Below are 25,178 nucleotides of genomic sequence, written 5' to 3'. Positions count from 1 at the left end.
CAGCTGTTTGCATACAAAGAGAGACGTCTTGCGAATATCTGTGAAATCAGATTATCATTAATGTAAAATGAAAACAGCTCAGCTTCCAAATGCTTCACTTGTTGCTGTTTTGCTGGATGATTTGTATAACATAAGAGAAAGTTTAGAAGTCAGTGAACACTGACCTCCTCTCGGGGCTGAAGACGGCCTCTCTCTCCTGCCTGTCTGGGCTCCTGAACCGGCTCCTCTTCTCAGCCTTTCTAGCCTCAGCCTCCAACCGCCGAGACCGCAGCGTGTCGTGGTGGCTGTAGGAGTGACCGCTCCTCTGGGTGGCCGGGTGGCTGTCTGTGCTCGTCACCGTGCTGCCGCTGGCATCCGAGTCGAGAGAGCTGACTGAGCCGCTGATGTGAGAGCCGTTGGAGAGCAGGGAGCTGCCGGAGGGGAAGGGGTCGCTGGGAGCTGGTGAGAGGCAGCGCGGAATGCCTCCCAGGCTGGAGCAGGAGCCGGTCGGGGACAGCAGGTCGCTGGGAGGCTGGGGGGTGGAGCCGTGCAACGGCAGGCCGCCCCGGTCCACTTCATCACCGTTCACTGAGCCTGCATCAGAAGCCTGGGCCGCAGATGCAGAGTCCCCTACAGATGAGGAACAGAAGATGCCATGATGCCATATATTTATTTAAAATAAGATTAATTGAATACATTTGACTTAAAAAAACAAAAACCCATTTGATTAGACTCTCTACCTTGGAAACATGTATTTTTATGTCATTTTAAATTGCTTTAATTTCTTCTTCAATAATAAACAACCCATTATCTAGAAATCAACTGGCTGGGTAAAGCCTAATGAAAAACTTAAATGTGGTGTCTTTTTCACTTGGTTACATCCTTTTTGAATATCACCTTTGACCTTATTTATAATGTGTTATTTCTCCTTACCTGTAGGGGGCAGTGGTGATCCTGAAGGTAGCTCAGCAGCAGTCCAGACTGCTGCCCCTTCAGCCTCCCTCTGGTTCAGTTCTTCCTGCCAGATGATGGAGCTTGAATCTGGAACTTTTTCCGCTTCTGGGATACCAGACCCAGTTACTGCTACCTTGGCTGGACCCGGCTCCTGGATGTGAACGCACAATGAAGTCAAAAATGACGGCCTAAAGAAGGTGGCGCATGATCCTGACCTTTGAACGTTTGTGTTGTGAGGAGGATTACCTGGGAGGTGGCAGGCTCAACTTTGCGTTTCTTCTTCTGGTTCTGTTTGTTGGTTCGGGGGTAGACAATCAGCTGTTCACTCCACCTGCAGGTGTGTGCGTGCACAAACACACATGCCCAAAGATTTCTGAATATCAGACATCAGCATCCAACCCTGTGACAACCCATCAGTAATCATATCTGGACAAATTACCCATTGATGATCTCCTTATTCTCTCCTCTGATGTAGTACTCCTGGTCAGGTGTGATGATGCACAGTGAGTTCTTCTGGCCCGTCTTGGGCTCTGCATCAATGACGTCTGTACACAGGTTCATGTTGACTGTGCCCTGAGGGAGCGTGCTTGGCTAGAAAAGACACAATATGAAAAAATGAGCAGAGACGTATCCAAATATTTGGATATTTATACACTGTGTAGGTAATCCAGTTTTCACTTTGGAGATATGGGTAACTGTTTTACTTTTTTTTTTTTTTTTTTTGCATGTGACATGTGAAAGATCTCTACTATCTCCCTCATGGCCAATCATTATGTTTAACATGCATGTATGGTACTCAGCACAGACCTACAAATTAGCCTCCATATTTGCTTGTGCTTATGCGTCACATAGCTAAGCGGAGGGAAGTGTTAGGTTAGAGACCTAAGACCTGTTCATTTTAAAAACAGAGCGAGAACAAATGTGTGGTGTGCTCGCCCAGCTAAATACTCATATCACGTTCCAAAGGAAAACATGCTTCAGATCTCTCTGTCATACTGTACGAACCCTCGGCTGCTATCGCCACGTCACTATGGTAACGAGTTGAGTCCTCTGTTATAGCACACTGAGTGAAAAGTGAAGGTAACAGCATGCTCAGTGAAGAACAGAGCTGTTTGTAGCATGGAGACTGATAGCTTTCAGCGTCATGGTTGATCCACAAAGCACAAACCACAGTCAAAGCTCTGACTAGGGCCATATTATACTGTTCACAGTAATACCGGTATAACGTTTGTGTTGTTTGTGTTGTCGGGCAACGATAAGAAAATGAAATATCGCGATAGAATATGGGTAAAACGCGCATGCGCAGTGCCTTTGTTTACATACGCACATGGCGGCGACGCAGAACGAGAAGGGCGAAAGCGGATCGTTGAATGAAACAGATGAATCAGAATTGGTTTGTAAAAATGCTGCAACTTCAGTGGTGTGGAACTGGTTTGGCTTTCGTCCATCAGATACACAACAAAGCACTATTTTTGGTAGAGCATGCTAGCGGGCCGTCGTTATTACCATGTTGTTTGGAAAATACGGCACACTTAAAATCAATCCTTTGATTTTTCTGAAAGTCGACAGTGCCCCTTATAATCCCGTGCGCCTTATGTATGAATTCTGGTTGTGTTTACTGACCTCGAAACGATTTTATGTGCACGGCGCTCGAAACTCTGTCAAATGTTTTTGCTAAGCTACGAACCCGCACCGCTTGATGGATTGTCGGAGCATTATGGCTATCGTAGGCAGGAGCCTGGCCTACGTACTGTGCTTCAACATAATATTACCGTATCGTGTGTGTATAACCTCTTTTTAAGTTTTGTGGATATTATACATGGTTATGCTGAGGATATGTCGGCCAATTTCCACTGGAAATGCCTTTTGGTTAAACTGTCAGCGAGGAATTTGCATTTGCACTGTTAAATTTTTATATAACTTTAATGCACATAAAAAACAGCTGCTTGTTTAAGTGAAAATACATTGATGGGTTTTTGGTTTTTTTGCATTAATAAAGTTGTGGAGTTGTAAAGTATTTTGTCTAGTGTCAATTATATTGTCAGTTATATTGTTATTGCAAATTTTCAAATGTATATCGTGATAAATATTTTTGGTCATATCGCCCTGCCCTAGCTCTGACGTCACTTCCCTGTATGTTTTGTGTGGTCCGACTGCCATTTGAACCTGTACAGTCTCGTTAATGTCGAGAAAACCCTCCAAACTTCCTCTCCGACCTTCTCAGAATCCTGCCGCTCTGTTATCAGCCTTTGCTGCACTGTGCCTGCTACAGATGTAAAACAGGTGCTGGGTCTTTTTCCAGCTCCTTTTAAGGCCACTGAACACAGATCCAGCTTTATTAAGATCTATCTGTAAAGCCCTAGGGCCTGCCAAATATGGCAATTACATGGCGTCGTACCTCAGAACTGAGACGCTGTGGAAGAATTTCCTCTAATAGAAAGAAAAATGATCATGTGTGAAAATAAGGACCAAATGGCTGACAACTATGTGCAAGCCCACAGGGTTGCAAGACTAATGCCACATTAATAAATCGAACGATATTTGCTGTGATCAGAGAAGCTGAAGCCCAGCAGCGCTTTAAGAAGTGGAAAACAATTCTGAGTCGGTGTACTCTAGTAATCTCTTCTCAGCATCAGTACTTTCTGACTCAACTTTTCTACGAAACAAACAACTAAGCTCAGGAAACCTATCCCAGCTGTCTTAGGGCGAGAGGCAGGGTACACCCTGGACAGGCCAGTCTGTCACAGGGCTAACACAGAGAGACAACCATTCACGCCCACATTCGTACCTATGGGCAATTTTGTGTTTCCAATTAACCTATCACCACTAACTGCATGCCTTTGGACTGTGGGAGGAAGCCGAAGTACCCGGGGAACCCACGCAAACACGGGAAGAACATGCAAACTCTGCACAGAAAGACCCAGAAACGCCAGATTCTCAGATTAAAGCTCACAAAACCATTTCAACAACAACCAAACAGCAAATGAGAGCAGGTACACGGATAGTTTTAAGAATGAATGTTTTATCTCTGCTTTAAGGCTGAGGAACAGAAATATTGTCCCTTTAATGGGTGGAGACTTATGGGTCTGCACCAAAAAGAACACGGTCTTTCTGGTGCAGCACAACACACGAAACACATAAATGTAATGTTGCTCAGTTTGAACATTTTTACTCATTCAGCATGCAATTATTGACATTTATGGCCTTTATACTGCCAGGTCACTGAGTTTCATACTCGTCCTATACACCTGTGGCCATTAAAGTGATTCAAACACCTGATTTTAATGATCTGAATGAAGGAATGAAACATAAAAAAAATGCTCCACCCACACACCCAATAGTAACTAGGCCACAACCTAGTAGCTGAGGCCTAGCAGACTCTGATCAGCTCTAGCAGCCTGCATCTCTGCTATATTTTAATGTTATAAAATTTGGGAGTTTAGCATGGAAAACTCCTGGATTTTACCCTCTGTTGGATCCAGCCTCAATCAGCGCTATTTTATGCAATGAAATCATCTCTCTTTGCCCAAACACATCCAAACTGTTTACTACATACGTAAGTGCACCACACCGCAAACATAACTACGCTTCTTGCCGAAGCATGACTAGGAATCATCAGCAGCATGTCTGCAGGAAAAAAATGTTTGATGGGTGCGACGGAGTACTTCATATTAGAAGTTAGTGATTTGTTGGTGTGATACGCATGTAGTAACCTGTTATGCAGGAAACTTTGTGTTGTGTTGGGAAAAAAGAGAATATTTTATAAAATAGCGCTGATTGCATCATGCGAAGATCTGCTTTGCACGACTCGCTACACCCGGCCTGGTGAGGTAAAGCTGGAGTGTGAACTCCAGCTTGTCGGTCTGGTGACTCAAACAGGGTCTCCTCTATACAGATCTCATTCATAAAGTGCTTTACAAACCCGAACATTACAGATAACAGCTGGATTTTCCCGTTTGAGTGCAGCTAGCCAAAATCCGTAGAGCCACTTACGTCTAAAGAGACAGTGAAAGTGGACAGTATATCCTCAGCTTTAACATAAAACTCATTGCTGCAGCCTGGGGCAGCACAAAAGTGATCCATTTAAACTGATTTTTAGTTATAGTCTCCTTATTTTCCTCTGAGTTATCAATTCTTTCACTGGTTAGCTAACATAAGCTAATGTCTATTTGCTGCAACCAACTAAACCACATGACAACATCAGTTCAGTACTGACAGCAGATGGCACTAAACATGCTTTTGAAACTTTAACATTAAGCACTTATTTCTTAAATCCAGCTTCACAGACAGAGTTGATGATGATGTAAATTAGCCTTTGTGTTAGCCCTGCGACAGACTGGCGATCTGTCCAGGGTGTACCCCACCTCTCGCCCTTTGACAGCTGGGGTAGGCTCCAGCACCCCCCGCGACCATGAAAAGGATAAGCAGAAGCGAATGGATGGATGGATGTTTAGTGCTTCATGTCCTCCTTAAGAGGCTCAAAATTAGACGATGACTCCTGAAGGTTTTCCTGCCTGCTAGAAAATCCCTTGAAAATTCTGAAATACAGTGGCCTTACTGTTTTCCTATGCAAATACTGACTGTAAAATATTTTATTGAACCAAGTCCTCAGCAGCCTTACTATTTTTAATGTGTTCAGCATGTGGACTTTTAGGAAAAGCAAACTTGTTAAAACTGGATTTCTTGTAATATATTTACTGGTGTTTGATCCAGTAAGTAAGATTGATTTCGCTGTTCACTGTGCCCGAAGGTGGCTTTACTGTATTTTGTTGCTGCTAGGTGGAGCATGAACTACTGCAGTCCAGCTGATGCTGACAGCATAAAGGCAACTTGTTGCTTAGAAACTGCCCTCGGCTACTGGCACCAAAACAAAGGAGATGTATCTGCCAAGGCTACTATTCAAAAACAAATGAATTGTCCTGGGTTTGATTTTTACAAAACCAGGCCAATTCCATATCCTCCAATTGTGTCCGTCTTCCATGTGGTGACTAATTTTAGCTTGGCTATGGGGTATTATTAAAAGAAACGACTTTCTCATACAGTCCTCTCGAGATCTCTGGCTGACACGACACAAGAAACAACAACACAGAGAAAACGGCACTCAAACAATACAACCCACACGAGACTGACAATTAAAATGCTTCATGCTAAGAAAATGGACTTTAGGTAAAATCTGTATTTAAAAAAAAAACATTTTATGTTACAGCCCCAGCCCAACAGTAAACTTTCCAGAAAACTGTTAAAACGGCATGAAAAAATAAGTGGGCCAGCTGTAGAATTGAGTGGAGTACACCCACTCCATAAATGATAAATCCTCCAGGAGGCTTTTTACAGGCAGAGCCAAAGGCAAATCCGCCACAGCAGGCTCTGGAGAGAGACTGCTGTTTTATGTGCTGCTTGTTCCTCGATACAGTTCCCCATCATCAAAACCTTTAACACAGAGAAGCCTAAATGTTAAAACAACCATGAACTGATTGAGATGTGCTAGAGTGGGTTATTCTAGCAGCACTGGTGACAGAAATCCCAGTTTCCCTTTCTAAAACATGATGTAAAACAGAAGCAGCTCTGGATTAAAGCGGTCACCTCCTGACCTCTTCTTCAGCGTGTTCTCATGGTCATTGACCTTTTAACCTAAAAGCTTTCAGGGTGGTCCCACTCTGTGTTAGATCTTCATGAAAAATGTCTCCCTTTCCATTCATTTACTTGTTTAAGAGTGACGTTCAAGTATGGGAAGCATTATGATGGGCCAGCATCAGCGGAGCAGGGTGCTTACTGTGGCAGGCTGTGTGTGAGGAATGTCTGGGTCTGGGGCATATCTGACGTTTCCTCTGTGGGTTTTTTTCCCTTTTTTTTTTTTTTTTAGGGGCTAGTGCTCCTTTTCTCTTTCTCTGTATGGTCCCGGAGCTGCAAGTACACTGCAGTTCACCAAATAAGGGCATTAAAGGAGGAATGCTGCATTAGACAGAAAAGCATCTTTCCCTCTTTTCATGGAGAAAATAGTTCAGCATTAAGGGTGTACTGCTTCAGATAGACCGCTGCCTAGATGGCGAAAAATATCAGACGACGTCATTGCTCCAAGTTAAACGATCTTGGGATTCAAGGAAACCCATCATTTTCCCTCTTCCTTTATCTTATGTACAGTATATACACTGTTCCAGTGGCAGACGCTCATATTAAACGCAGCCAAAGAGTTAAGTCCAATTAATCCTTTTAATCCCTGAGATTTCAGTGAAAGGGGATACTCTTAGTGGCCGTCTCCAACACGCAGTTCTGGCAGTGAGCACAGAAACCTGCCTGTGTTACCTGTTGTTTGTGTGGAGAAGCCAATCAGAACAAAGCTTGCTTATATGTGGGTGTCTGTAAAGCAAGAGGAACTAAACAGTCGAGCAGAGCATGATTTCTGAATATTAAAATAGCCAGAACATTAAAAAAAACTATATATTTTGTTACTAATTCTTGTCTAAAATATTAATTAACATTAGTTATTATTATTCTGCCCTTGAAGGGAAGGAGTGTGTAATCGATTCTGTCTGTTTGCTAGCAGTCTAGTGTCCGCAGTTTTCTAGATATCATTTTCATATTTTGTGTGACGGTAGATACCAATAAGAGCTAGTCCTGATTTTATCAGTGTGAACAGTGGGTCAAGGTCACGCCGAACGTGAAAAATCAGCAGAACCTTAAGAGATAATATACTAGGCCTGGGAGGACATGAATACCTAGGTTGGCTTAGTATTTGACCTTGACCTTCATTGTCAGCGCCCAAAGTTCACCTTGAAAAAATTTCAAGAAACCATATTGAGTAATATATCATACGAAAGGGCACGGAGAGCACACTTTACGCTCTACGACATCATAATGACAGCATAACGACAGCATAACAGGATGTCATCATATTGTACTAAAAACAAAACATGAAAGGTTAGTCTATCCTTTGCCCTTTGGGGCGAGTTTCACTCTGCGTGGTCTTGTTTTTTGTTCTTTTTTTTTTAATTTTACCGGCGTGTGGTAGGATTTTAGTCAGGTTTCCAGTCACTCCAAATGTTTACTTGTCCTTCCCAACTAAACAGCTTGTTTCAGACATTGGAGGAACTGTGGCAATTCCAAGGATTTTTTTCTAGTCATACTGCTGAGCTCTACAGTGACGGAGAGAGACAGCGCTGTATTCTATAGTCTTTACGCACATGTTCAGCACTTTGGCTAGTGGCTGCTGTTTGAAGTGCTTTATAAATACATTTGGCTTGGCTTTGCAAGTGTGTGTGTCAAAAATCTGTCTTGTCTGTTTAGCAGAGAAGCAGCAACAAGGAAGAATAAAGAAGAGGAAGGGTTAGCATTCTGCATTCTGCTGCTCAAATGCAACAAGTGGTCTACAGTTTAGAAAGTATTATTTATAGTCGAGAATGCCATATAGTACCCTGTGACTACACAGTGCAAATTATTGGTCAATAGTTTTACAAAATGTAAAACCTTACACAGCATCTCCACCTGACTGAATGAGTGTGAACCATAATTATAATCAAAACTATTGTTTTAGTCTTAGTCAGTAAAAAGAAACAAACACTGAACCCTTCTGAAGCATCTTGATAGCAAAGCTATAAAATAAGGTTCCAAATGTGTCGTTTTCCCTTCATGCGACAATAAAAGTGTAGAGAATGCCATCAAAACAGTTAAAGACAAAGAGCGAGTAGGAGTGGCTCATCTAAATCTCTGATACAACAAGGCCAGAGAAAGTCAGAGAAACAGGAATAAATGTCAACCTCAATCACATCATTTCAACCCTCCATTGGTGGCTTGAGCTACTCTGTAAACAACCATGAGCCTGATGAGTTTGAAAACAGTAACGGTTGTCATAAGCTCCGAGGGCTTGGAGAGTTCCTATCTTCAGGGGTCTAGAGCACAAAGCGGCCACTTCCCTGACCCACTTTTCCTGCCTTGTGGAGCAGATGAAAAGACCAAAAGACAATGAGGCAGACAGTTTTGGAATCCCTGTTACAATGAGAGGAAAACAACTGCACACCAGCCTGGGTGTCGCTGGAAACACATTACACAGTGGAAACGTGCACACGCACGCTCACAAGCACCACATTTCCTCCCATTGTCATCACTGGCAACAGAAAAGAGATTCACCATGTGCTGATGTAAAGTCAGCTCATCTCCCTCCCCCTCACTGTCCTGCTCACTCACAAAAAGAAAGATGAAAGGCAAAGGTAAACACTCGTGTGACCTATGATTTCTACAGGATACATGAGAAAGTCACTCTCTGTGTTTCCGGCAGGCTGGTTGGTAGTGTGCGGCCCCCAGTGTTTACTCACAAGCAGCCTAATCTCCAGCCTGATCGGCTGGTATGGGTTTGGTCACCCGTGTCGCATTCCCCTGGCGCTACACTAGCACAAGGCGCAGGCTCAGAGCGGGCAGGAGACACTTCCCAGCCTTTTACTCTCTATAGCTTGGAAAAAAGCTATAGAGAGTAAATGTTTAACTCAAAGTCTCCACAACATTAAACATGCACCTTTACTTATTTCAATGAAATGATTCAGTTCTATTCGCTCCTCTGTGAACTAGTGAGGAAAGTTTCTAATGCGGTTTGAGATTTTCAGCACTGCTAAGTGTTTTTAATCAACCTTCAGTATCAAGACCACATTCCCAGACAGAACTGAGAACACGCTACAAACAATAAAACACTAAATGTTTCTGCTGCACAGCAGAAGCAAGCGAAGCAAGCAAACTTCCTAGGAGAACGTCTAAAATTGGAAATGTGGGAGTCAGAAATCATTAAGCCACATCACATGATTTTAGTAGCTGCATTACTTTTGACTACGCAGCAACAAACCATATGAAGTGCTTACTAACTGCATGCTTTATCCACAACATGCATCAGAGTCATTATACACACACAAGCAAGCATGGGGTCTAAACTGAGCACAATTTATTGGATGAAGTGAAAAACCATCCATACAAATATTGACTGATTGATTTAAGAATCTTTTAGAGTTTTCCATTGTTCCTGTAAATGATTAGAACTCTTTCTGCTTGCATTTAAATGTTTCACGCTTTAACATTTCTCAACTGCTAACCAATAACAAGTTGCCTTTGCAGCTGTGTTAAAATCAGCTGGTCTGTGGGTAGCTTATGTTTGTTGTATGCACTGCTGTTGCTTTTTGCTTCGTGGTGCAATTATAATATATAATTCCTCCAAGTTTCTAAGTAAAAAACAAAGTTGTTTTTTTTAGCTTGGTGAGGGGAAACAGTTTTAAAAACGTTCCCCTACAGCCACCATCTGTGCTTTTATGCTGCTTCCCCCCCACCTGTTTCCTCATCAACGTGAGCTCCACTCTTACTCTCCATCCTGTTCAAGCCAACTTTTCACCTTACTGTTATCCCGGTCAGGTTGCATACCCCAAAATCTTTTACGCTGTGCAGCCAAATACCCAGGTAAACTGACAAACACAATACCAAATTTGGCTCAAGTGCCTTTATTTTAGCCAGTCTTGTAGCTTAGTAGAGGAGAAGCACAGTTTTTCATTTTCTGTGGCATCAAACACTGTGCACAACATCTGAATAACTGTTATACTGAATCTCGGGTCTGTCTAGACAGTTTATGGTTGATTTCAGTAACATAATCACTGTTGCCAGCCGCAGCTTCCCACACAGTTGCAGCAGAGACAGTGTCATCCACAAATGCCAACAAAGTCATCTTCTAGCTAGCACATCACCTTCACATCTGCACCACTTTCTACATAGCTCATGTCGGTCTTTATAAACTTTTTTATGTCCTGACATATAATCAGGTTAAATGTCACATGTCTCTTAAGTATACTGATATAGGAGGGTTGTTTTTAACCATATTGCAAAGCCTTAATGAGCAGTTTCCAAAACATCTGTATAGACATCACACAAGAGTATAATCAAGTAAGATCAACAGTTATTGTAGGAAATGCTCCTCTAAAGAAAGAGAGTGACAGTGTTAGTGAAAGCCCTGATGGGTCGAGTGAAACTCAGTGAAAACTGATTCAGCAGCAAAGCCTCAGTCACAGCAAGCTGACTTTTTCAGTGTCTTTTGAAGTAGGAATCACACATACCAAGAAATTGCACTACCCCTAAACTGTACAACTACAACACGCAGACATGGACACCTGCTATGCCCTGAACTTTAAGATCTAAAACAATTTTGATTTTCACCTTCACAGCCTGGCTTCCACGCCCATACAGAACGGAATGCAGAAAAAAAACATCCTTTACTCACCGATTCGTCCAGGGCAAAGCGCAGACAGCCATGTTCGTACAGCACAAAAAATCTCCGTTGCCATTTCTGTGAGAAGAAATTAGGTATTAGTGGCTAGCCTCAATTGTATCGACTTAGAGGCATCATACTCAGTACTCCTCTTTCAGGGCATTTCTGGTAACTGGAAGTAGATATGCAAGCATTAATGTCCATACAGTACATTGTACGAACATTTTATAGAGCAACATGCAGGACTACAACAAATGCCCTTACCCGAGATCTCTGCATAGGATTGTCAAAGTCAGTTCCTTCAGGAGCCAAGCACAGCCATCCACCATAAATAGGTTTGGCCTGTAAAAAGAAAGAGGAAGAAAAAAACAAAACAGCAATTAAGGTAATCATTAAAACTGGAAAAGAGTGGGAAATAAAGGCGATGGGAAGGAGAGGGAGAAGGTTTTTTGGGGTTTTTTGGATGTTGCCTCTCTTCATGCATTGCATTTTATACACAAAACCGCTTTGCGTGTCTTTTAATGTAATCAGCTCAATATGATGACATGCTTCAGTGCCTCTTTAAACCCATGTGACCACAGTAGATGAGATTCATATGACAAACTGACTGATGGCGTGTTTGACTGAAAAGTACCTCAATGAAAAAGATGGACAGAACTTCCATATAAACACCAAATGTGATCGCAGTTTTTTGTCTGCTAGTAGCAACAACTAAACTGAGATGAAGCTGGATGTGAAGCCAGCTTTATCACCTGTCGTTTTATGCATTTGAATACTGAAAAAAATTATTTGTGTATCGTGTATGTAAAGCCCAACTAAGGATAAGGGTTGGGAATTCGCATCAGCTACAATCTGATGAAACACCTGGCGACGCATAGCGTTTTTTTTAAAAGCCGAGAAATGCGCCGTATTTCATAGCTTGCTGCGAGACCTCACACTGTGCACATCTACTGCGGGTGTGGTGCCTGTTATCGGACCCGGAGTTTGCAACATCCCCTAAAAACCCGAAGAGGAGAGTCCTGGCCCCTAGCCCTGCCGGTGTAGCAGAAATGATGACGGATGATGATGGCAGCAGCAGCCGTTCTTCTCTGTGTGAGTAGCTTCATGTTGTTCGTGTGTAATTTACGTTGAGTAGGCTAACCACGTTATTACATTAATGCATGTAAGGTGAACTAGCAAACATCATCATAGCTACATGCGGCTGTCTTCTTGTTTGATGGCAGATACTCCCTTCACCCTGGCCAAAAAGGCTAAAATGACCAAAGAAAAACTGGAAAACAATTAAACATGAGAGGTTTTTGGACAAAGTTTGTGTTTTTTCCATTGTTTAAGCACTGCTTCCAGCCAAGAATGATACCATATATGCCCCATAGCTGCAGAAAAGGCTAACATTGTTATCTTTTTACCAAAAAACAAAACAAAACAGCTGAACATGAGTTTTTGGCCCAATTTTGTGTTCTCCATTCTTTAAGCACCGGTTTGAGCACCGTTTAAGCACCGGCACCGTTTCAAAAGTACCGGTTTGGCACCGGTATCGGATAAAACCTAAACGATACCCATCCCTACTTGTGTATATTGGGTGCAACCAACAAGTTGTGGAACAACATTAAACTTATTATCAACGACACCACTAGCTGCATTCCTCAGAATTTCATCATCAGAAGAATTTGGTTCATTCTAGTTGGCTCGGAGTCTGCCACTATGATTTCAGTACAAAAAATTTAAATGATTTAATATGCTGCAACTATTAGCTTTCTACGTGTAATACTATTTTCATGTTGACTAAAAAGGCATGGAGCATGAACTGTAGCAGATTTAGTTCACCCAGAGAAAAGGTGCGGCTCTTACACCCCTCCATCCTGCATTGGCTGAAGAGCAGATCAAGACCATCTCTGGTTCGCCACACTCCGGGCCAAAAGTGACATCATAAATGCTGGCTCAAGCGCAGCAATGACAAGCATAAACTCTGTGTCACACGGTCTCTGTGCTTTACACGTTATTCATTAACAAGCGTCTCGCATACAAGCACTCACTCTCCCACCTCCTCAAAAGAACCCAACCTAAAAAGATTTTTCTGGAAAGTAAATGCATCCTCCATGTCACTGCATGCCTACCATAAATCCATACGTGCCTCGTTCAACTTGCCTTGGCATGCCACTTAGTTGAGTTTTGGTGGGCTGAACCCAGTATAAAGGATATTTAGCATGGGTAGGTGTGATACAGGTCAAATCTGGGGTCAAGAGCTCAGATCTTCATACAGTTAGACACTCCTAATGTGGTTCTATTCATTCACGTGACCAGCGTTGATTTGTTTGCACATACAGACATGTACACAAGGAGATCGCAAAATTCTTGTCATGCAACAACACGGATGTGGAAAGTGTAAACATTGCATTTGTAGCAGTGCATTGAGGGTTTAAGGCACAGCTATGGTCACGAAGCATGCCTCCCATGGAGTACTTGTCACTACCCCCTTAGACTGCAGTGGTTGTCCAGATACTACATGAGGATAGGAACTTCAGTTTATCTTTGGACTGGTGACAACACAGGGAATCCAGCTCTCACCTACAGAATAAAACCCACGTGGTAGCCGTCTGCAGCTGTAAATCCAGCTTAACTTAGGCTTTAGTCTCTGTGATCACTTACTTTTAACACACAATAGAGGTGCTGACATCTTTTCCTGCTGTGCAACTATTCATTCTGTTCTCTGCTCAGAACTGCTGTCTAACAGGACCTAAAAGTACTTCCTGGACAAACCTTTAATCATTTCTATAATTGTGCCACCGCTTGGCAGCATAAACATAATTATATCACTGACTGCACAGTGTTGTGTGATGAGTTTCACTGACATGCAAAATGAGCAATCACTGACACAGATGACAGAATGTTGGCTTCACCATCACTGTTGCACAAAGGTACATGGGTTATCGTTAAAAAGCTCTCTAAATGTTTCTTCGAGCACTGCTTCCCCACAGAAGACACCATATATATATATATATATATATATATATATATATATATATATATATATATATATTTTAACAAAGCAAAAAGGCTTCGACTGCATATCACAGTACTGATTTTTTCTGATTAGGGTGTTGAGAAAAATAAATTAAAAAAAACATAAGAGAGATGCATTGGTGGTTGCCAACTAGTTTTAGTTCGTTTATTTTAGTCTAAAGCTAGACAAACAGACTCCAAACTCCACAAAGTCTGACGACAGGGATTAAAAAAAATGGATGAGAGGAAAACATATCATTGCCATTTGAGCGTCCTTTTTAGGTTATTGAGACAGCTAACAGCTAACAGTAGTTTACATTTACTTAAAGCTTGTAACTTTCAGGGCTCAACATATTGCATTGGTCCAATGGCCTGGAGCAAGTTAAATAAAACAAAAAGAAAAAAGTCAATTCACTTTATTTTATTATTATTTTTGCTTCATTCTTAACACAGCAACAGCATAATTTAAAGACGAGGAAAAGTAAAAATTTACAAAGCAGTAACCGTTGTTAAAAAATGAAAACTTTTTCCTGGTGCTGATACCGGGCACAGGTCAACTTAAGCCTGGCCTGACAAACAGGTGGAAATCATGGTTTATCCACCAAAAGACCCAGGAACTGTCATTTTACAGTAACTGTTATTCAGGAAGTACCCCACTTTCCCAGTTCGTCGAACAGAATCAAGATTAAGCAAACACACCCTCCACATGCCATCCTTTGCAATACAGGACAATTGGACTTTGTCAGTCATCGCTCAGAAAATCTCGTGGTCTGCTCCGACGTAATTTCGAGAAATGTTTGCAGCGGCTGGTTTTGAGGAATGCCAAGTAACAGAAGCTACCAAAATGCATATCATACTCTAATGATCGGCACATCCTGTTCTCTAAAAGCTGCTGCAGCTTTAGAGAACACTAAGCATCTTGCTGAATTTGAACTGAGGCAGTGTGTCCTCCAACTGAAATGCAGATAGAGGAATCGAGTGGTAGTTCTAACTGATACTCTGAGAAGTACGTTTATTTAGCCGGGGGTGCTGTTTTCACTGTCCCAGCTTGTTGGTGACAAAAACAAACGCAGCTGGGTGCGACACCAGGGGACCCATGTGAAAGCCATCCCACTATCACAGCAGTGATCCTCCACACAAAAGACTGGAACAGAACTGACAGGCACAGAGCCGTGGATATGATCTCTAGCCCGTTGGGTGTGTAGTGCAGCCTGCAGTCAGTAACTGCGTTGGAACATTTGGTACATGTTAAACCTATAGGCTGGCTCATAAGCTCAAATAGTGGGATGTTGAGCAGCTGCCGGTGGGGAGCTCTACTCTATTTCCCAACCCCGCACTTCCTTTCTCTCCCTGTGACTCCTGCTCCCACTCCTCAAGTCCCAACACATCCCAGCTCGTCTTTCTCCGGGTCTCCCACGTGTGTGTAAACCTTCGCCTGACTGCATGCTCCATCACTGTCTTGCCTCCCACCAACTCTCCCTGAAAACACGATCAGTTTTCTCCAATGGGAAGAGACCGCCAGCTCCAGTCTGTGAGCACAAAGTCACAGATTGAATGCTGTGACAAAAGACGGGGACCTTGTCGGGGCACACAAACTCCTTTGGTGCATGCCGACTGTAACAAAAGAATTTGAGGCAAACTCCTCCCCCAACCCACCTTTTATTCCAACAGCGCTGAACCGAGTGATTGTTTATACTGGACACTATCCTTCAGACATTCGGCTCTCATCTCTTTGCATAACTTTTCAATGCGGGCTGCGTGTTTCAAAGCTGAATCTGCAATCTTCAGCTGCTTTTGAGCTCTGAATAACTTTATTTAATTTAGGACTGAAATTCACTTAGCCAAATCAGCTGGTCACGGTGTTTTAACAGCATCACGCAGCTTTAGTGGAGCCTCCTTTTCTCTGGGTTGTTGAGTTCATCCCCTCAGTCTCTGCCTGGATCAGTGTCTCAACACTGGGAACAATTTTATAACTCCTAACCCTCATCTTGGACCTGCTGAACAAGACTCAGAAGTTTAACACTGATTAAATGGTGTTACATAACACAGCTTTAGGCCAGTAATGACCTGGTGTCTGGTGCGGAGGGCTAACTGGTTGTAAGACTGTCCAGAAAGCATCCTCACAAACCTTACTAATGCAACTGAGCTCTCTGTAAACTGTTTGAATAGCTGAGACATTGTCCCAGTCGCTTATGGGCGACTGGGACAACAGAGATGAGCAAAGACTGATTTCTAGAATGCCAGAGAAGTAAGACTCTCTGGTTCCTGTGGGAGAGAGTGCGGGCCAGGTCACAGGGAGATTAAAGGAAGTGATGTAACCATTACTCAAACCATCCAGACTTGGGGGTGTAGGAGTTAACATCCAAAAAACTCTTTAAAAAAAAAGAAAACAAGTGCATGCCCCCCACACACTCGCACAGAAGATGCTGACGTTGCTGTTACAGCTCTTAAGCCACGTTCACGGGCCCATCTGGGCCTCATCATCTGGGATCAATTACAGGATACAACAGAGACTAAACTGATCTGAGCGCGAGGGACTGAAAAAACTCGCTCATGACATGATCTCAACTGAATGCAGCCTCACTTCACAATCCCATTCAATGATACCCATGTGGGGCTGTGAAGCTGTAATGTTTAAGTATCGTACAAGCAACAAGTGAATATAGGAGTTGTTTTTTGTTGTTGTTGATTTTTTGGCATTTCTGTAGTTTTATTCCACTGTGGTGTGAACTGTATCATTGTTTCCACAGGACGTTAATCTAGGTAGTGGGTTCACCACAGTGGACCCAAAGAGAAGAGAGAGAAAAAAATCAATGTAAAATACTTCTGTTCACTTCTGTCCACTATGATTCTCTTCTTGTGAAAATTAAGAGCTTGTTTTAACTAAACCTAACAATCAGTCCTCAAACACATCCTGGTCCTGGAACGTGACAAATGCAGAACTTGCACTTCACTAAGGCTGAGCCATCGGTCAAATGCTTGGTTAACCTGAGATTTCGACTTCCAAAGATGATAAATCTGCGTAATCAGGACAGAACTACATTTTTGGGGCTTTTATGATTTTCAAGAGGCATGCAGCCAAGGCTTGGTGAGACTGGCTAAATTGGCAAATACACCAATTATTTTCTTAACTTACTTCCTTTTCATTTGAATTGGGCTGTACTTGAAGTTTAAGGTCATCGCAGTTGAATAAATGCTTTACTAATGTTTACCACAAAGGCGGTAAATGTTAAAAGTACAATCACTGACCAAAATAATTGTGATTATGGTTTTTGAAATAACTGAGCAACACTACTGCTCACAACCACCGTGGAAAAGAGGTGTTAGTCCCAGTGTAGGCACCGATTCTCCAAGTCTCTGGTCAAACACAATTTTTCCAATACACATTCCTTCAAATAGTCTTTTAATAAAGGTCATGGCTGTCTAACACTTTTTTTCCCTAATTTTTTCATTTCAGAGATGTACTCGAGATAGCACAAATGAAGCATTTTCATACTCATACTATTCTTGTAACAGTGACAATAAAAATCTATTCAGTGACTCCTGGCGCCCCTCGGATAGGTGACCGTTAAAAAAAATCTTTTTTTCCCCTTTAGATTTTCACCTGTCTGTATATTAAGGAAGTAAAGAAATCCTAAGAGTTCTTATGATTCAGCCAAAATAAACCTCCTTGACTTTCTCTACGCAGACACTGCAATGCTGTCTCGCAAGTCTTTCGGAGACTGGTTGCATCACAAGCCAAGAAAACTGTTTCTTTATTGACGTGATCGTTAATCAGCTCGACTCATCAAGAGGGCTGTGCCAACCTTTTGTCGTTTAAATATAACACATAACAGCTTTATAGCAACAAGCCTGTCACCGCCAACCTCAATTCTTCAAAGCTTGATTAGCGACCAGTAAAATCTCTCTTTTAAAAATTTTTTTTTAGTTATTTTAACACTTTGACAGAAAAAGCTTTTAAATCATTAAGCCTTCTGATCTTTTTTCTTACCTGGGTCAAATCCTGGTCTGTCAGTAGGTGCAGCTCCCGGGGTTTGAAGCAGTTCTGACATTTACTTTTGTTGAAGAAGTTTGCTTGGAATTTCCTACAGGGATTTTCTTTAGCGGTAGACATTATATTTCACCTCTTAATAATTATAATATTTTAAAAAATGAATAATTTCCGTGGGGAAACGCAGAAGGTGGAATCTCGCTGTTTTCTTGTGCGTCTCTTCTTATCCTAACTTGAAAAAAGCCCCAGCACACCGATGCATTGTCAAGCTAAAAAAAAGAAAGACCAAACCAAGAGTTTAACAGTTCTGGGAAGACGTTCAAAGCTTCTTTTATCGCTTTAGCTGTATCCAATTGCTGCCTCCCAATAAATAATTAGCTGCCATCAAGCCAGCCTTCTCATCCTTCAGTGATGAATGCCTTTCAGTCCATGGCCTGCAACCACAAAGCGTAGCGGCAAGAAGGTGGCTAATATCCTGTTAGCTTTCCAATGGGTATCCAGATCAATAACGTGATGGTGTGAGCCGCAAAAGCAACATTTGTACACAGTTATGGCCTTCGAGCTCCGGGAAAACAGTGTCATTTAAGTAACAACGCACTCCCATATGAAAGACTCAATCCAAAAGGCGGCTCACAGTCAGACAGGAGGCTACTATCCCGTTCGCAGCACTCAGTCCATGCGAAGTTCATCCAGTGCTCCTTGCTAAGCTAGCCCAGTTAGCTCGCACACAGATAGGCTAGCTAATGAAATCCTTCCCTTGCTGGCGTATTCAACTTTTTAAAGAAAAAGACTCGATCAAAAAAATCAAAAAGCTTCATGTGCTTTCCTCCCAGGTGGGAACACAGTATGCAGGGCGAGCACCTCTTGGGCAGTCACAGATGCCAAAACGAGTACTTAGGGCTTGGTTCCATAACTAGCCTGGTTAGCAGCACTGGGTTTATTTTCTTCTTTCCCAACGGAGCAAGGGGGGAGAAGACAGAAGAGAGAGCGCAAATACACACAAGCGCCTGGAATTCTACGTGCTCTCGCGATAACTGCTCACTGCCGCCACCCACCGAAAGAAGACAGTAAATGAAACGTTTTAGTTATACTTGGGGGCGCAGGCATAGTCAAAATAGAATTAATACCACTATTAATACCACTTTAAAACAAATGAGAAAACCCCGTTTTCTTTTCTTGATTTGTGTAAATTGTGTACAAATTTTGCCAGCTCAACACAACAACAACACACAGTTCAAAATATGTATTGATAGATGTTTTTGTTTTCCCCTATTTGAAAAAATTGACAACAGAATAATATATAATTTGGGAAAATGTGTTTCCTCGAAACAGCAGTACAATGCAAACTCTCTGAAGACCAAGTGCAAGTCACACTCACTTATCGTCCATCCCCTCAGGCTGGCAACAAGGAAACATGCCTTAGATGCTGCGCGCCACATATGTGTGTATTAATGGCTGACTCAAGCAGAGGCTATTATAAGCAGTAGGTTCCAGTGGACAGCAGCAAGTCAGACACACAGAGAACAGAGCTGTGTGAATGGACAAGGGACACTGAGGGAGGAGAAAGGCCTCGGTTACCTAACTAAACCCTGAAAACATCAACGGCCAGTCTTGCTGAAGGATTAGCTCCTGGTCAGCGCTGTAAGTGAACCAATAATAACACAGATTATAGGTTTGTGCATGCCTGTTGTGTGGTTGCTATAGATATGCACTTCACAAGCTGACTTAACCTCCAATTGTGTGTCAGTCCAAACATGGGGCTAAGCTGGGAATTGGATCTCTGGATCATCAGTTTTAATATGGCTTAGGGGTTTCCTTAATGTGTTTTCCTCAAGTAAAGCAGGAAAAGTAAGGTTATTTAATTTATTTATAAATTATATTACATTATAAATGTGAGGCTCCCTGGCTGCCCCCCTTAGGGTATCCTATGACACTATCCTGGAGGTGACATAGTGCAAGAAAATACTGTGGCGGCATCACGGCCAGAATATATTTAGCTGTTCTCCATAAACTCACTTTACATGGCAAGTGTGTAGCAAGGCCTCCAAATGCAATCTGTTACCCCAGGACAGTTAACACAGTTATAACAGAAGAACACATTCAAAGCAAATGTGCCTACTATATTGGTCTCAAAGTGTCTTTCAATATAGGGAAGGTACAAATGACATTTGTCATTATAGGGTATATACTGATCTGCTTTTCAGCTACAGTTTAGAAGAGACTGCTAACACCACCCTCACATGTGTGCAAAATTATAAGTTGGATCAACAGCTGATTATCTCAGCTTAGTACTAAGACTGGAAGCAGGGTGAAACAGCAAGCTTAGCCCGTCTAAAGGTAGAAATTTAACCTACAAATACGAATGTACAACATTTCTATTTAACATATTAGTTTGTATGTAAAATAACAACAGCAAAATAAATAAATAAAATGAAATAAAATAAAGAGAAAAGAAAATATATGTGGTTTTTCACTTAGTTACTCCAGATATGCTGTTAGGCTTTAACTATTCTTTCAGTGTTTATGGATAATGGTTATCACATTTACGTAACATGTGAAAAATTTCCAGTTGGAGATCAGGAGGGGGTACATACTTCTGGGAAGGTTTCATCAGAAAGGACATCTGGTATATTTTGAAACCATATATTATACGATATTATATTATAGTTTTTATGAGTACTCTCCCCACACTGACCGGTCTTTTTTCTCTGCTACAGAACATGGGCCTCCCCTCGGTGATAGTGCTGCCCCTGCTGATCGTTGTGGCAGCAGGCGTGTACTACATCTACAATGAGATTTTGCACTTCATGTCCAAGTCCTTAGTACGAAACAAAGTGGTGGTGATCACTGATGCTGTGTCTGGGGTGGGGACCGGTAAGGGATCCAACTTGTGTTTTTATTTTTTAATTTTACTTTGATCTGAACTCAACATTTAATGAACATAATCTTCTTTTCCAGAGTGTGCCCGTCTCTTCCACAAGGGTGGGGCCAGACTGATCCTTTGTGGGACTGGCTGGGATAAGCTGGAGTCTCTGTATGACTCTTTGACAACTGATGCTGACCCCAGAGAGGTGAGGAATTTATCAGTTAACTTTTAATATGGCTGTTTCAGTAAAATTAATGTCTGTTATTATGTGCAGGAAGCTTTTGCAATAAGGTGATAACCCTTAGCACACAGCAAAGCCTTCTCCTACTATACCAAAACAAATTACCAAAATAACTGACAGGAATTGACATGTGACACCAACTTGGCTTTTCAAGTTTTACAGTTTTCTTAATTAGCAGAATATCAGGTTTTGTCCTTGTCTTTACCGTAATCCTGCTCACTCACCACCTCACAGGTCACCACTTCCTCTGGAGAACACAATAGCAGGATATCATGTCAGACAGCAAGTAGTGCACCACATGCCTTCTATGTACAAGCCCAAGCACATGGATGTTTATGGGATGAAATCTAGTATATGTATGACACAAAGCTGAAACCTTTCTGCTTAGAGTTATGGTTGCTATCCTTGGAATATCCTTTCTTTTATTAAGGACTGTGTTCTTGATCTTTGAAGACAGAATGGTGACAGAATTACTCAAAAAGCTCAGTTAACCCTCATAACCTCTTTCTAATGCTTTTTAATTTGATATGAAGCCAAGAATAGAATACTAAATTTTGTTAAGTGAAAATGGAGCTAAAAGAAAATCTTAACGCTAATATGAAGCTCGTGATTAGCTTAGCTTAGTAGCCTGTAAACCTCCAAGCAGGAGGAAAACAGCTTCAGTCTATCTAAACATAGCTGTCCATCAGTTACACACGTGTTCAAATTAAACTAACCCTTGTTTATCGACAGACATTTGCCCCAAAGTTGGTAATTCTGGACTTCAGTGATATGGACAGTATGGAGGACGTGATTGCTGAGGTGGTTGAATGTTATGGTTGTGTGGACGTGCTGATCTGCAATAGCAGTATGAAGCTGAAGGCGCCGGTTCAGAGTATCTCCTTGGAACAGGACAGAAATATCATGGATGTTAACTACTTCGGCCCAAGCACTCTAGCCAAAGGTGGGGTTGGCATTCTTAGAAATCCAGTAGCATTTCTTTGAGTTTGTTATTATTAAGATCTTATGAATGATATTTTTAAAAATGCGGCAGGTGTTCTTCCAATGATGATTTCAAGACGATCAGGCCACATTGTGCTGGTCAACAGCATCCAGGGCAGACTGGCTGTTCCATTCAGAAGTTCATGTGAGTTCCCGGCAAAGGTCACTACAACTCTTTAGAAGTACACTTAGCACTGAATAAAAACAAGAGCAGTGAGCAAGATCTTTGCAAGTAATACATTTTTACTTTTTATATGTGATTCCATTTTAAATCATCTTTACCTAATTATTTAAACATATATGGAATTGCTAGTTAATGGTTAGGTATGCCTAGGTACAACCTATGGCGTCAAAGGACAAAACAGGCAACAATTGAACAAAGTATGCTGTATGGTATGTGTGGATTTCTTCCGTGCTTGCCACACTTCTTTTGTGAGTGTATCATTATGCGTGTTTGTGTTCATACCTGTCAGATGCCGCGTCTAAGCATGCGGCGCAGGCCTTCTTTGACTGTCTGCGAGCTGAAGTGGAAGAGTATGGAATAATTGTCAGCACCATCAGTCATACCTTCATCAATGCTTCTGAACCGCCGCCTGTAGAGGAACCTGTTCCCAAACCAAACCCCGTAGCTGAATGTGAGTAAAACAGTAGCAATGAAGCATTAAGGTGACTGAATGGTTCATGGAATGAATGCATGAAATGTTCCTGTTATTGTGGTGCATAGGCAAAACTAAACAAATCTGTCCTCTCGCAGTTATTGCCAGACAGCTCACCCACGGTGTGCGCCCGTCGGTCCTGGCCAATGAAATAATGCAAACCGTGAACAGGAAGAGGAAGGAGGTTCTGCTGGTCCACCCCATCCCCAGGGTGGCTCTCCATCTGCGCTCCCTCTTCCCCCCCTTCCTCTTCGCTGTGCTGGCTGCTGGAGTGAAAGACTCAGTGTTGGCTGAGCAGATGCAGTAGAAGAAAGGCTAGTGTGTGCGAGAAAGAGATGAGCAGTAAAGCTCACTTATTTTTTTTGGGGGGGGATATGCCAATTAAGTAAATGTATTAAGGACTATATCCTGAGGATTCCAGATGGGTTTGTAATAATAATGCTGAACAGATTGATAATAATGACCAGTAAAGCACCTTAAGATGCAACGATAGAGGCCTTAAAGGTGCTTTTTGGAATTACCCTCTGCAGAAATGAATGACTATCACCAGGGGGCAGTGTTTTACCTGTGGCTGTATAGAGATACGTGCTGCTGTTTAACCTTTTAAAGTATGAACCTTGAAACAATTACCAGAAAATTCTCGTTTTTGGGGGGGAAATGGAGTTTTTATTGGAGCTCCTGACATATAAGTTTTAATTTGTATCATATTTGCTACATACAACATTTTTTTGTCATAATTTATTGCTTAAAAACATATTGTGCAATTTATTGTTTAAGTTTTTCAGAGGAGTGGTGTCATCACACTGATGATGAAGAAGTTTAAAAAACTCACAAAACCTCTTGTACTAAATATGATACCTTAGGAGCTAAAGGGTTAACTTGTAATATTTCTTTTTTGCTGCCACTTTAATTCTTTGTCCTATAAATAATGGCTACATTAACTTACTGCACCATCTAGTGGTACAACTGATCTTACACAAAAGTACTACAAGCCCCTTCAGTTTCAAATGATAATGCTCAACACAACTCATCAATCCATTTTTGTTTTTAACTTTCTGAAAAATAGGAATTTCTAAATGAATGAATTCATAATAGTTGCTTTTAGACACAGGATGTTTTTGCCCATTTGTGGCAGAGGAAACAAGGTGTGAACCCATTAATCTCATAAAGCTTGAAAGGCTAACATGATAGCATTTAATTAGAAAGCCAACAAGCTGATTTTTGATAAGATATAGTCTCTCTCGCATCTCCACCAGCAAGCATCCAGCTCTTTGTCTTCACTGCTCAACAGCTTGTGATGAAAATGAAATTATATCAAATCAAATCACTGACCTAGGATGACCTCAAATGTTCCTCATTTATTGTAATTATACGGGTTGTGCTTTTTCACCGTATCTTATGTTGCCTGCCTGTTTATTCCTCTTAATTTAGACATTAAATTTCATGTATAGATTAGATTAGAGTGAAACTGTACTGATGCCTGCAGGGAAATGGATCTGATTAAGTGCAAGTCAAGCAGGAAGCGCTTTTGATGATTACAAAACCAAGAGAAAATGGAATAATTGCAATAAATATTAGTCTTAGCTCACCATGTTTCCTGTCTTGTATCTTGCACATTGGCTATCTCATCCTATTAGCAGATAAGCCCTTCTCCAGAAATGAGTCTTCCCATAAGAAAATATAATGCATGATGGTGGTGTTCATGAGCTACACACACAAAATTCATGAAATGATAGAAGAGTAAAGCGATTTTCATCATATAACCTATTTCATTTTATTATTTTTCTTTTTCATGCAGTCATGGTAACAGGTAATTACACTGATCATTAATATATCTTTAGAAAATGCCACCAGACCGTATTCTCATGGAAGGGCTGGTCCTTGGGCCTGACTTTTGTTTCCTTCTTTCAGGTCCTAATTCAGTGCTCCTCCCATTTCCTAAAGGAAATGAGTTCACTTTGTTGGGAGTCTAAATAAACTGTTTTCCTCCCAACATCTCTCTCTCTTTCTCTCTCTTTCTCTCTTTTTTGAGGTGCTATCAGTACAAGTGGACTTAGTTGAATTATTATTTTGTCGATCTCTCTGCTTGTTGTGTTGTGAATGAACTGGGAATAATAAATGGGAGCTGATATACACTTTTTGGTAAAATATTATCATGTTTATAGCTACAAATCAAATCTGGGAGACTCCGCGTTGCTGCAAGAAAGATGTGCATCCAAGAAGAACTGAGCGGGTTATTAATGCATTATATGGGTCTAAGGATGATTGTTGCCAGTTAGCTT

General features: G+C 41.6%; 2 protein-coding genes across 5 annotated transcripts in view; one reads left to right on the top strand and one right to left on the bottom strand.

Annotated features, from left to right (window-relative positions):
* mpripb (myosin phosphatase Rho interacting protein b) overlaps window positions 1-19,164 on the bottom strand; it is a 45,052-nt gene extending 25,888 nt beyond the window's left edge. Inside the window, exons 1-7 of one of the 3 annotated variants that reach the window (XM_085465496.1) lie at window positions 18,153-19,164; window positions 11,426-11,503; window positions 11,174-11,239; window positions 1,373-1,524; window positions 1,180-1,264; window positions 913-1,084; window positions 165-609 (exon numbers count right to left, since the gene is read on the bottom strand). In XM_085465496.1, coding sequence (XP_085321622.1) covers window positions 165-609; window positions 913-1,084; window positions 1,180-1,264; window positions 1,373-1,524; window positions 11,174-11,239; window positions 11,426-11,503; window positions 18,153-18,275 — 1,121 coding nt within the window. In that variant the 5' untranslated portion in view covers window positions 18,276-19,164. The remainder of the gene's footprint in view (window positions 1-164; window positions 610-912; window positions 1,085-1,179; window positions 1,265-1,372; window positions 1,525-11,173; window positions 11,240-11,425; window positions 11,504-18,152) is intronic. The other 2 variants (XM_085465497.1, XM_085465498.1) reach the window with 2 other exon arrangements.
* A 434-nt stretch (window positions 19,165-19,598) lies between these two features.
* Window positions 19,599-24,484, top strand: dhrs7cb (dehydrogenase/reductase (SDR family) member 7Cb). 2 transcript variants are annotated; one of them, XM_085465493.1, is made up of 8 exons: window positions 19,599-19,793; window positions 20,722-20,778; window positions 20,870-21,026; window positions 21,111-21,223; window positions 21,992-22,202; window positions 22,293-22,385; window positions 22,714-22,875; window positions 22,995-24,484. In XM_085465493.1, the coding sequence occupies exons 3-8, from the start codon at window positions 20,873-20,875 to the stop codon at window positions 23,201-23,203; spliced, it is 942 nt and encodes a 313-aa protein (XP_085321619.1). In that variant the 5' UTR covers window positions 19,599-19,793; window positions 20,722-20,778; window positions 20,870-20,872; the 3' UTR covers window positions 23,204-24,484. The 2 variants fall into 2 exon arrangements, with proteins under 2 accessions (XP_085321619.1, XP_085321620.1); XM_085465494.1 differs by lacking the exon at window positions 20,722-20,778.
* Window positions 24,485-25,178: the final 694 nt, after the last annotated feature.

Source organism: Copadichromis virginalis, linkage group LG8 (assembly GCF_057382275.1).
Source record: "Copadichromis virginalis isolate Kocher_CV1m ecotype Utaka linkage group LG8, C_Virginalis_male_GT1.1, whole genome shotgun sequence".
NCBI classification, from domain to species: Eukaryota; Metazoa; Chordata; class Actinopteri; order Cichliformes; family Cichlidae; genus Copadichromis; species Copadichromis virginalis.
The sequence above is the reverse complement of the archived record's forward strand: the minus strand, read 5'-3'. Positions and strand labels throughout refer to the sequence as shown.

Excerpts from the sequence above, each read along its gene's own strand:
- dhrs7cb (XM_085465494.1), top strand. The coding sequence starts at position 20,873 with ATGGGCCTCCCCTCGGTGATAGTGCTGCCCCTGCTGATCGTTGTGGCA. Across the intron at positions 21,027-21,110 it reads TGTGTCTGGGGTGGGGACCG|AGTGTGCCCGTCTCTTCCAC; the intron begins GTAAGGGATCCA and ends CTTCTTTTCCAG. Across the intron at positions 21,224-21,991 it reads CTGATGCTGACCCCAGAGAG|ACATTTGCCCCAAAGTTGGT; the intron begins GTGAGGAATTTA and ends GTTTATCGACAG.